We start from the raw sequence: 12644 nt of genomic DNA, 5'->3' as shown, positions 1-12644 counted from the left end.
GCAAGAAATGTAGGCATGCAAACTTACCTGTATCTTCTCTTCATCCTAGTGGTACCCAAAATGACGCTGCTATTTATCAAATCTCTGCTAAAAACTGTTTTGGGATGATCTGCTGCTCTGCAGTGAAGATCCCTTGAAGTGGATCTTCAATCCACGGAAGTGGAGTGTCCGTCAGAGAATCAACAGCTCTCTCTTAACCTGAAAGACGACAGGAACACAGTTTGCAAACATGAGACATATGAGCAGGAAAGCACACATCGAATTGATGAGAAAGAGCATCCTATAAGGGAGAAGAAAGTATTGCCTCGGGTCCTCCCGCATCAGCTGACTCCCCCTCCTCCAAATTCAGTGGTGCATGCTCACTCCAGCTATTGGCTGATAATGACCTTGGTACATCCCGTTCTGAAAATCCCTTGGATGTTAAAGACATGAGGCAAACTGAAGAGGCTTGTGATCCCGATAACACAGAGGACATTGCAGAGGGGTTGCTTTGTTCTAATTCAAGTAATATTCCCGATAAACAAGATGTCTGTGGCCACAGGACAGTGCATTCCAAACTATCGAGGTTAATGGATGGTGCCTTAGACACTAATGGCCCTAATGAAGAAGTCTTAAACTCTAGTCATCAAAATCCCAAAGTACAGAAATACATCAGCTTTAGCCTACCTCTGATGGAGGCAGCCTCTTCCCCAGGTGACAGGGCCACGAGCAACAAGCCAGTCAGCCGCCTGGCTTCCAGCATAGACTTTGACAGCGATTATGAACTTTGCTCAGAGATAACCCTAACCTGCACCGAGGAGTTTTCAGACAATGACCTGGAGTATCTGGAATGTTCCGACGTTATGACAGATCACTCTAATGCAATTTGGCAAAGGGACCTGCAGGGGACTGAGCGTGTTTTTTTATTAGAAAGCGATGACGAAGAGATGGAATTCAGTGAGTGTTGCCTGGGTGGGTGTGAGCATTTCCTCAGTGAAATGGGTTGTGAGCCTCTGGTGTCGGATGACACCGGGCCTATGGATGCCACTGCTGGCCTCTGTGGTTATCACTCACCATCCCAAGAAGTGGAGGTAAGGGGCAGCCTAACCTCCATGCACAGTGCCGCATCCCCGCAAACAGGGATGACCCTGCCTGTGGGACCTCACCAGGATGGAACGTCTGCGGTGACAGACCAGGGGAGATATAAGCCACCCACTGCTCCTGGGGCTGCTGAAGTTGGTTATCCAGGAATTCAAGGGGAAACCAGAGACGGCCACCAGGCAGGAAAGGAATTTGCCAGTGACAATCTGCTAAACATGGATAAAGCAGTAACAGAGAGAGAGGGGCAGCACTTACCTGGTGAGTTAGGAAAATCAGGGGTGAGCCAGTGTTTGGAGACTGTGGCTGAGAAAAGAGTAGGGGGGAAAGACTTATTGAGCCGGAGGGGCTCAGAGAAACCTGCCAGGGTGAGGCGACCAGGGATTAAGGGAAAAGCCAAGAAGCTGAACCCCAACCTGGAAGAAAGGGCAACAGAAGCCTCCCTGAATCGCCTGTATCCCAGAGGACCTGTTAAGCACCCACTAACCCCAAGTGACAAAAGAGAGAGTTCCCATGCCAAAGCAGGAGCGACTGATTTGAATTCCCAGTTCCGTGCAGGAGGCTGTGCTATTCCAACCCAAGCAGAGCAAGGAGCAAAAATCCTGCAGACTCCACCAGGCTCACTCTCCAAAGAAGGGAACTTGGACTTGCAGGGAGAGGGGGTGTGGGTTAAAAACGTACTTGAAACAAGCAGTGTTCCAGACTGGGGTGATCATCCTCAGGTAAGACTCCTCTTTTAAAAAATTATAAGCTAAAATGTATTTGTGCGTGTGCACGTGTGTGTGTCCCCCTTCCCTTCACATTCACAACTGCTGTTCCACAATGTACATCAAAATAGTTCTTCCAGTACCATCAGGGTACTTGTGAATGACAGGGGCTGCTGCTGGGAAGGAAATCTGGTTTTGAAAAAAGGCCCAGATAAACCCTAAGCCATCCTAATTATAGCAAAAGACAGATAGAAGTAAGAGGCACTAATAGGATTCTGGACAGCTGGAAAAAGAAATCTGATATTTTGTCTACTGCATGTGTTTTACCAGGCAATGTCACTATTTAGAAAGTTTTTAAGCAAATGTTTTGGGTGTAGCTTGTAAAAAAAAAAACAAACAAAACATTCTTTTTAGTAATGTTTCGGGGCACTTTGAAAACTGGTAAGTGCTGGCTTTTATCAGAATTCATAGTATGAATGAAAGATTTCTGTGTGTCTAAATGATTTGCAGAATTCACTTGATGCTGGAGAAAGTAGATAAAGTAGATTTTGCTGTGCTCAAAAATCAGAGTAGATTTTTGAATGAATGTCTGTTTTATTTTATTTTTCTTAGACCACAAAGTATTAAAGAGGCTAAGAAAACACAGCAGGAAGCAAAAAAAAAAGTTTTACTCTATTACTGATTTGGGGGTGTATTTGAAAAAGATGCAATTGAATTAATGGGAATAATTAATGTACAAATATGTTATGCTTGATATATGAATTTATTATATTTATAATTTTAAAGGGTTCCAAATGGGCTTTGAACTGATGCTATGCTATGACCAAGATTTGCTTTTTGTAAATAAATACCTAAGAAAAGTTATTTATCAATTATTTTTACTCAGCCTCTGTTCTCCCTTCTCCCAACTTTGTGGTTGGGACCTAGTATTGTTTTTATAGAAGACTAGGTATACTCCAAAGAAAATTAAGTATTCCCAAATGCATTCAAAGTTATTGAACTCCCTTTGTGAAAAAGTAAAAATTTAATATGTTGATTTCTAAAGACCCAGTCATAAAATAGCCTAAAAGTCTAAAAATCTCCAGATCCGAGGTAGTTTTTTCCTGAGCAAATTGTTCTGTTCCACTGGCCAAATTAGCCATATAAAGGTCACGTTTATACTTTACTTCTTTGCAGGAGTGCCAGCTTTATCCGTTTTGGTTGTTTAACACACCAATGACCACAGATTCATGCCCAAGAGGAGTTTATGGAGGCAGTTTGGCCGAAAAGTAATACAAAATTAAGTTATAATGTAAATTTTTCCATGTCAGTAAACATAGCATTTCCCTTTCTACTCATAAAATGCTCTTCCTGACTCAGCTAAGTGCCTTTTCACAGTCGTTTATCCATGTTGAGCGTTTCACTGGGCAAATTACTTCAATTATTAAAGGTTGTGTGTGGAGCAGGGGGAAGGGGGGAGCAAAGTGGCCCAAAAAAAGTAAGTGAAGGAGAGGGGGCTATTGACAATGTTAGTTTTCGACCCATCACTGTGGGAGGCAATGCCTAGCTCCCTCAGCTGCCAAAAGTTGAGAGGCGCTCAAGGAAGGAGCCCCCTTTGTCATCCTGAATTCTGAGATGGAGAGCCCTGGGGACCAGGAAGCTCACTTGTGTCCTGGCAACGCAGTGAAATAGAACGGGCGGTCCCTGGGACACTCTTGTCTCTGCCAAACTTCTAATGGGACTCTTGCTCACACAGTCACACATTCATGGAGGCACACCCACCTCGCCAGCTATCAGCTCAAGGTCCCATCTGTGGTTTCACACATGACCAGGGCAATCATCTCAGGAGACTGAACATGAATTTTTAAATAGCTTGCATTCTGCAGGTAGAGGGGCCATTTCTCACTCTGCTGTTCTCAGTAGCAGAGCCGACCTCTCACTCAAGGGACAATGTGAGTAGAAGCTATGTATTAAATAGTTCTGTGTAGCCCCAAGTTAGAAATAGGATCTCTGTACCTGTGGCATTTATTGACCCTTAACTAAAGCAGGAACATTTTGCCACAGGTATAGTGGCATAGTGAGTGTGGATTTCTTTTACCCATGCAAAAAGTTACTCTCTAACTGTAGGAGATGTCTGTATTTCTTACACATGTACACAGCATAGCCACATTTACAGGAAATGGCTAAATATCATTGCAAATGTGACATCAAAGCATTAGAGGGTCATTGGGAACTAAATCAAATTTTTTATAATCTTGCTCAAAAAAAAAAAAAAACAACCCAAGATTGGTGAATCTTTCCATAACTAAGTCAAAAGACATTTAAAATATTTATTCTCAGACATCTGAGGCTCGTGGGAACTTAAAATTTGAAATGGTTAAAAATCCTTGGTTGAAGGTAATATTAATAAATTTGCCCTCTCCTGACTCTTGCCTGATTCACTTACCTTGAAGGTGACTATCAGTAGAAACAGTGACCAGCACCTTATCTTTTAGTATTTTCTCTTCATCTGTGTATTGCTTTTAGCATTCTGAGAAAAATTCCATATCTCTAATTCTACGTTACAAGAACAAGGCAAACGTGTAGACTAAACTGAAGCCAGGAGTCCTGATTTGCTGTCTTCCTTTCCCACTCTAACAAGGCAAAGCCATCTTGTTCTGATTTGTCTTGAAATAGTACTTACCCAGGCTAAGACTGGAAAGCCCCCAGTTGCTCTACATTTATGGAAGATTCCTAAATTAATCCCAGTTTGGGAGTGGAAAACAGAAAGGGTACCCCAGGCTAACTTGAATCATCTTCAAGGGTCACACTGCCAATCCTTCACCTTGGTTCTGATCTTGCTTTCTTGATCCAGCTCAGAGGCGGGGCCGGCCAGTCTGCCCCTCTTAAGTTTCCCTGTAGCCACACTGGGGTAAGATCATCCTCACTCTTAAATCAGAAGTACTGTGTCTGTCCTTCTGCATAGCTGCCCAGCTTCACCCCAGAGAGATTTGCATTGCTCTTTGGGATCATGGGAACTCAAGTGTACAGTATGGAAATGTATTCTTAGGTTCTGATAGTTAAGAATCTTCCTGACCAGGAATCAGCACTAAGCATAAAGGGTGAGCTCCATGATGGTAGTGAGTTTGGTCACTGTTTTGTTCACTGAAATGTCCCAAGTCCTTGGAATAGTACTGGTCACATAATAGGCACTCAGTAATTGAATGAGTAAATAGCCATATGGTACTAGATAACTAGATTGGGTCCTCTCCCTTTTTTTCTTAATGAGTCTGGCTAAAGGTTTGTCAATTTTGTTTATCTTCTCAAAGAACCAGCTTTTAGTTTCACTCATCTTTGCTATTGTTTTCTTCATCTCTATTTCATTTACTTCTGCTCTGATCTTTATGATTTCTTTCCTTCTACTAACTTTAGGTTTTGCTTGTTCTTCTTTCTCTAGTTGCTTTAGGTGTAAGGCTAGGTTGTTTATGTGACATTTTTGTTTCCTGAGGTAAGATTGTATTGCTATAAACTTCCCTCTTAGAACTGCTTTTGCTGTGAATTCCAGGTATAGTCATGTATGATTCTAATAATCATTGGTCTCAACTACTTTATGGCCTTCATTGTCATAAGTACATTCCTTGGTTCCCCTCACATACCACCTTTCCACTAGGAAATTGCTACCCATTGCTCTTCTGGCCCTGGGGATGGATTGGTTTATGCTAAACTGTCCAGACTTTGCATTTGGCTTCCCTTGTGAATGCTGGTGATTCAGATACAACCTTGGCCTTGCCGGTGCCTTATCAGCTCTCACAAATTGCTAACTAGATCCAGGAAGATCTTACCACATCCCCCTGGCATTCAAGACCTTCCACAATATTGCTTCTATTTACCTCTGAGAGGCAAAGCAGACATACACACTGGCTACCTTATCTGGAAAAGAAAGACTTTTCTCAGACAGAATGTGTTTTTTCCATCTTCTGGTCTGGAACGCCCTCACTCGGCTTGTTGCTAGCTCAGCTCACCTAGTCCTTCAAGGCCAAGGTGCAGGTCCTTCAAATTGTACTACCCCTGAAGCACTTTCCTCATCCCCAACTATGATTTCTCCTTCCAGAGAAACAGCATTCTTGTCCTCATTCTTTGTATAGTGTGGTGAGCTCTGGACCTGAGTTTGGTTCCTGCCCTACTGCTTTCTGAGTCTGTGCCCTGGGAAAAACTACTTAAGCTCTCCCAGCCCCAGTTTCCTTATCTAAAACAAAATAATAATAATAACAATAATAATAACAACCACCAGCACCTCACAGAGTGTTGTACGGATTAAAGCCTTGCATTAAATGCTCAGGACAGTACCTATTATGCAGTTAACATTTAATAAGTATTTTCATTTTTTAATTTATTATTTACCTTCTTAATCCATATGTCCTTTCTCCCCATATCAGCCTCCTCTTGGCTGGCTACAAGAGGTTTTAATACCTTTTTTTAATTGAAATTTTTAATGAGATATTGGACGTGCACATATAGTTGTAAGAAATGAGACAGAGAGAGCGCTGTACACTGTGCCCAGCTTCCCCCGATGGTAACATTTGGCAAAACTGTAGCATAATTTTCACAACCAAGACATTGACATTGATACCATCTGTTGATCTTATTCAGATTTTCCCAGGTTTACTTGTACTTCTGTGTGTGTATGTGTGTGTAGAAAGATCTATAGAAATGTGTCACTTGTGTAGGCTCATGTGATAAATGCGGTAGGAAAGTTCATCTAAGTGCAGCCGAGTAGCTAGTCAGGCAGTGTAATAACACGGTATATGGCAGCTTGAAATGTGCATGGCCACCCAGTGACAGGCAGGGCACAGAGTAGGTCTCCAGTAAAATTCTTTTAAAGCATAGGAAAATATAAGCCGATAATCTAAACCTTCTTGCAATATAGTTTTCATATCTGGGACAGAACAATCTGAGATTCAAATTCATCTGCATAAGAAAATGCATCACCCCAAATAACAGCTGTTAGCACTGACTCAGGAAGGCGGATAAGCCAGCTTTCTGCTGACGATGGGAAGGGCCGAAGTTTATAATCACTCATCTCTCAGAACGTGGCAGTCACGCCCCTTGTCAGCACAACTCCATGGCTGACCCAGGGAGTAACACAAACATTTGCTTTGTTTTTAATCACAAAGCCCACTGTGCCACTTCTGCCTAAACCCATTACCATCCTGGACCTGCGTGATCACTGCTCACTGCAGCGTTGTACTCAGTCGGTGTTAAATAATCAACGGCCATCACCAAAAAATCTACAAACAATAAATGCTGGAGAGGGTGTGGAGAAAAAGGAACCCTCTTGCACTGTTGGTGGGAATGTAAATTGATACAGCCACTATGGAGAACAGTGTGGAGGTTACTTAAAAAACTAAAAATAGAACTACCATATGACCCAGCAATCCCACTACTGGGCATATACCCTGAGCAAACCATAATTCAAAAAGAGTTGTGTACCACAATGTTCATTGCAGCTCTATTTACAATAGCCAGGACATGGAAGCCACCTAGGTGTCCACTGACAGATGAATGGATAAAGAAGATGTGGCACATATATACAATGGAATATTACTCAGCCATAAAAAGAAACGAAATTGAGTTATTTGTAGTGAGGTGGATAGACCTAGAGTCTGTCATACAGAGTGAAGTAAGTCAAAAAGAGAAAAACAAATACCGTATGCTAACACATATATATGGAATCTAAAAAAAAAAAAATGGTCATGAAGAACCTAGGGGCAGGATGGGAATAAAGACGCAGACCTACTAGAGAATGGACTTGAGGACACGGGGAGGGGGAAGGGTAAGCTGGGACAAAGTGAAAGCGTGCCATGGACATACATACACTACCAAATGTAAAACCAAAAGCTAGTGGGAAGCAGCCACGTAGCACAGGGAGATCAGCTGGTGCTTTGTGACCACCTAGAGGGGTGGGATAGGGAGGGTGGGAGGGAGGGAGATGCAAGAGGGAAGAGATATGGGGATATATGTATATGTATAGCTGATTCACTTTGTTATAAAGCAGAAACTAACACACCATTGTAAAGCAATTATACTCCAATAAAGATGTTAAAAAAAAAAAAATCAACGGAAGCTCGTTAGTACCTACAGCCTTGCTACTCACCTTGTGGTCTGCAGACCAGCTTGGCAAAGTGCAGAATCTCAAGCCCCACCCCAGTCTTGCTGAATCAGAATTTGCAATTTTAGCCCAATTCTTAGGAGATTCGTATGCACACTAAAGTTCCAAAAGTCCTGGTCTGCAAGAAGAGATCTTTCCCACTGAGACCCTAAGGCAATGGTCTCAACCCTGCTGTACCTGGGATCACCTTGGACCTTAAATCATTCTGATGCCTGAGTACCGCCCCCATCCCTCACTCCCCCTACAAGATTCTGATGTAATTTGTCTGCAGTGTGGCTTGGGCACTGAGGGTTTTAAAAGCTCCCAGATGATTCTCTGAACCTGTAAGATTGAGAATCTTAGCTGTGCTTTAGAACCATCCCTGGTTTTCAGAATATAGAGGTGCCCAAGCCCCACCCTCAGAGGTCCTGATTTTGGTGGTTCTAAGGCCCTCAGGGAGTGGAATGCAAGTGTCACCCTGGGGGGTCCAGGTCCCACACCGGCAGAGCAGGGTCACCTTTCCTGAGAGGTTGTACCCCTCATGAAAGCGCTCCCTCAAGGATTCTGGAGCCCCTTGCGCCTGATTTCCTGCAATCTTAGCCAAGGAACAAAGTGCCAGGTTATTCAATACTACTTTTCAAATCGAGGCAGTGGGCATTCTCCACAGATAAGTTGTTTCTGCTCTGGTGCAGTGTATGCATTCCTGCAACACCTCACATTCTGCAAAGTCACAGCTAAAATATTAGGCCTTCTGGGGAAAATAGTATTCCCTGCAGGTTACTTCATAAACAGGCCATTTAAAAACTAGAGACAAAAGCAAAAAATGAATGCAAGAAGTTCCCTTGGACCACCCAGGGAGGCGGCTCAGGTTGGCTGACGGCCTCCACGGCAGAGATTAAATATACACAAGGTCACTGAGTGGAAGTGCTGGCAGCCCTTTAGTCAGGGCAGCTGGAGGCTGAGACGCGAAAACAGAAATGGGTCTCTGTGGAGCCGTCTGTGAAGCTGGGCCTGGGCGGTGCCACCTGCCTTCAAATGACGCAGGCCTGGAGTGTGCCTCTGAAGAGGGAGGAGCACTGGGGCAGGCTTCTTTTTTTTTTTTTTTTACTTTTATTTATTTTTTAATTGAAGTCTAGTTGATTTACAATGTTGCGTTAATTTCTGCTGTACAGCAAAGTGACTCAGTTATACATATATCTATATATTTTTATTCAGATTCTTTCCCATTATAGTTCTTACAAGAGATTGACTATAGTTCCCTGTGCTATACAGTAGGACCTTGCTGTTTATCCATTCTATGTGTAATAGTTGACATCTCCCAACCCCAGTTCCTCAGTCCACCCCTCCCCCACCCCCCAGGCTTCATTTTTAATTTTGTTAAAATACGACTAAAAAGGGTCCCTGCTGCCAATGCAAAAGCTGAGTTAAAGGCTATTCCCTTTCCTGCTCAAGATTCTATAGTTTATTCCAGGTATTCAGGGGCCCTTAGCCTAGGAAAAATTGCCCACGAACCAATGCAGCATCTACGTTATACTGATGTCATTCCCTAGTAACTGATTTCATCGGGCTACCTCATTACAGAACACGTGTTATAGAGTCCCCCTGTGCTACGGGGGCACAAAGGCCTCCTGCTCAGGGGTTCCAAGTCCTCAGGGCACTGCCACCAAGTGGGGGCCGGGATGACTTGCACTGGAATCACCTGCTAAGGTGCTTGTTTAAAGATACAGATCTCTGAATTTTACCCAAGACTTGTTGTATCTGCACCTTTAATTAGCTCTCTAAGTGATTCTCCTGAGTAGAATTTAAGCCCTGGGCTTAACTAGAATGAGACCTAGTGTGAATACTACAACTTGAGGCGTTCCTGTAAAGAATCACAGAATTTTGGAAACAACAGGAAGTTTAGGGCTTGTCAAGTGTAACCCCTTTGCCCTAAGAGGAAAAAACCTCATGACTTAGACTTTCCTCTGCTTTCTAGTTGGCTTGCTATAAATGCAGCTTGGGCTTCACCTGTCCAGCCACTGAAATAAATACAGATCCTGATTTATTGTAACTAATCCAAAACAGGTGTGCCATCTACAGCTGAGTTTTATTTTGAGGAGTAGGGCCGGGACAAGAATTTGGGTGGCAGCAGGAGAGGCTGGTGAGAGAAGGGTCCTTTGGCCGCAAGGATGGGCTTTAGTCCCTGTAGCAAATCTGTCATCACTGCCTTGGGTGGGAGCTGAGTGCCAGAGACATGCCTTATTGGTCTTTTTTTTTTGCTGTGACTGAAAGTGAACTTGCTTCACTGAAATGGGACCGAAAAAATATTGGGTAAACCAACCATCTATCAATATGAATGCTAAAGCTATGATAATCAGAACAGTGCGGTAGTAGCCCCAAACAGATAAATAGATAAACCAAAGTGAGTTGAGAGAACAGAATCAGACCTAAGAATATATTGGAATTTGGTTTAAGATAGAAATAGCCAAGTTTTAGGGAAGAAGCAAAATCTTCAAAGTTGACACAACTAGCCATCCGTGTGGGGATAAAAATAAGACCAATGGACCTCAGATAAACTCCAGATGGATCTTTTTTAAAAAATTAATTAATTAATTAATTAATTTCTTTATTTATTTTTGGCTGCATTGGGTCTTTGTTGCTGCATGCGGGCTTTCTTTTGTGGCGAGCGGGGGCTGTTCTTCGTTGCGGTGCGCGGGCTTCTCATTGCGGTGGCTTCTCTTGTTGCGGAGCACGGGTTCTAGGCGCGCGGGCTTCAGTAGTTGTGGCGTGAGGGCTTCAGTAGTTGTGGCTCATGGGCTGTAGAGCACAGGCTCAGTAGTTGTGGCACACAGGCTTAGTTGCTCCATGGCATGTGGGATCTTTCTGGACCAGAGCTCAAACCCGTGTCCCCTGCATTGGCAGGCGGATTCTTAACCACTGCGCTGCCAGGGAAGCCCCAGATGGATCTTTGAGTTAAATATAAAAAACACAAACTATAAAGTACTGGAAAAAGTATTGGAAACTATTTTTATGACCTTGAAAGCCACAAGATCTTCTTGGGATGTAAAGAACATCAACAACAACAACAGAGACAAAGAAAAAATGTGACAGTATTGATTACATCAAATTAAAAATTTTATATAACAAAAAATACTGTAAACAAAATTAAATGAAAGTGACGCACCAGGAAAAATATGTCAAACGTGTAAGAGACAAAGATTAATTTCCAAGGCATATAAAAAACAAATAGATAAGGACAGTACCCTTAACAACTGAATTTTTAAAAAGGTAAAAGTAAATAAATATGAACTTCATAGAAGAGAGAATATAAATGGTTATTAAACATATGAGAAGATGTACAATCTTGTGAGTAATTAGGAAAATATAAATTTAAACGATGTAACATTTTCACCCATCAGACAGACAAAAGATTTAAAGGATGATAACATCGAGTTATTGAGATTATGGAGAAATGGGTTCATTGCCAGCAAGAATGTAATTTGGTGCTATCTTTTAACATGAAGAAGGGCAGCAGTGTCACTTTTCGGTATCTACTCTCAAGAAGAGCTTACACACGGGCCCCAGGAGGCCTGTGTACCATAATATGTTTTGCAGAATTGTTTGTCTAAGGAAACAGTTATGCAGAAACAGCTAAATAAAATGTGGCCTGTTCAGATGATGGGCATCTCAAAACATAATATAAAGAGAAAGGTATAGTGCAGCATGATCCATGGAACATGATACCATTTATGCCCTCCAAACTAACCCAGAATAGTGTATGTTCTTATACATACATATATATACACATAAAATTATTTTTTTTAAGTCTGGAAGGATACACACCAAAATGATAATGGTGACTAACTCCAGGGAGGGAAATAGGAGTATTGCATTCAGAAGGGTGATTAGTAATGTAATATTTTAAAAGGAAACTGTACTCATTTATTACCTGTATTATTGAAAACTAGTGGTGTTTTGAATTTAATTTAAATTTCTTTTTTTACATCTTTATTGGAGTATAATTGCTTTACAATGGTGTGTTAGTTTCTGCTGTATAGCAAAGTGAATCAGCTATATGTATACATATATCCCCATATCCCCTCCCTCTTGAGCCTCCCACCTTCCCTATCCCACCCCTCTAGGTGGTCACAAAGCACCGAGCTGATCTCCCTGTGCTATGCAGCTGCTTCCCCCTAGCTATATATTTTACATTTGGTAGTGTATATATGTCAATGCTACTCTCATTTTGTCCCAGCTTACCCTTCCCCCTCCCCGTGTCCTCAAGTCTATTCTCTACGTCTGTGTCTTTGTTCCTGTCCTGCCCCCAGATTCATCAGAACCATTTTTTAAAAAAAGTTTTAGATTACATATATATGTGTTAGCATACAGTATTTGTTTGTCTCTTTCTGACTTACTTCAATCTGTATAACAGACTCTAGGTCCATCCACCTCACTACAAATAACTCAATTTTGTTTCTTTTTATGGCTGAGTAATATTCCATTGTATATATGTGCCACATGTTTATCCATTCATCTGTCGATGGACACTTAGGTTGCTTCCATGTCCTGGCTATTGTAAATAGTGCTGCAATGAACATTGTGGTACATGTCTCTTTTTGAATTATGGTTTGCTCAGGGTATATGCCCAGTAGTGGGATTGCTGGGTCATATGGTAGTTCTATTTTTAGTTTTTTAAGGAACCTCCATACTGTTCTCCATAGTGGCTGTATCAATTTACATTCCCACCAACAGTGCAAGAGGGTTCTCTTTTCTCC

The 12644-nt window shown here is 42.2% G+C and overlaps 1 protein-coding gene across 1 annotated transcript in view; it reads left to right on the top strand.

Moving 5' to 3' along the window:
* Window positions 1-413: 413 nt before the first annotated feature.
* ALPK2 (alpha kinase 2) overlaps window positions 414-12644 on the top strand; it is an 86180-nt gene continuing 73949 nt past the window's right edge. Inside the window, exon 1 of the mRNA XM_068563491.1 lies at window positions 414-1799. Coding sequence (XP_068419592.1) covers window positions 429-1799 — 1371 coding nt within the window. The 5' untranslated portion in view covers window positions 414-428. The remainder of the gene's footprint in view (window positions 1800-12644) is intronic.

Source organism: Eschrichtius robustus, chromosome 14 (genome assembly GCF_028021215.1).
Source record: "Eschrichtius robustus isolate mEscRob2 chromosome 14, mEscRob2.pri, whole genome shotgun sequence".
In the NCBI taxonomy this organism is placed as follows: domain Eukaryota; kingdom Metazoa; phylum Chordata; class Mammalia; order Artiodactyla; family Eschrichtiidae; genus Eschrichtius; species Eschrichtius robustus.
The sequence above is the reverse complement of the archived record's forward strand: the minus strand, read 5'-3'. Positions and strand labels throughout refer to the sequence as shown.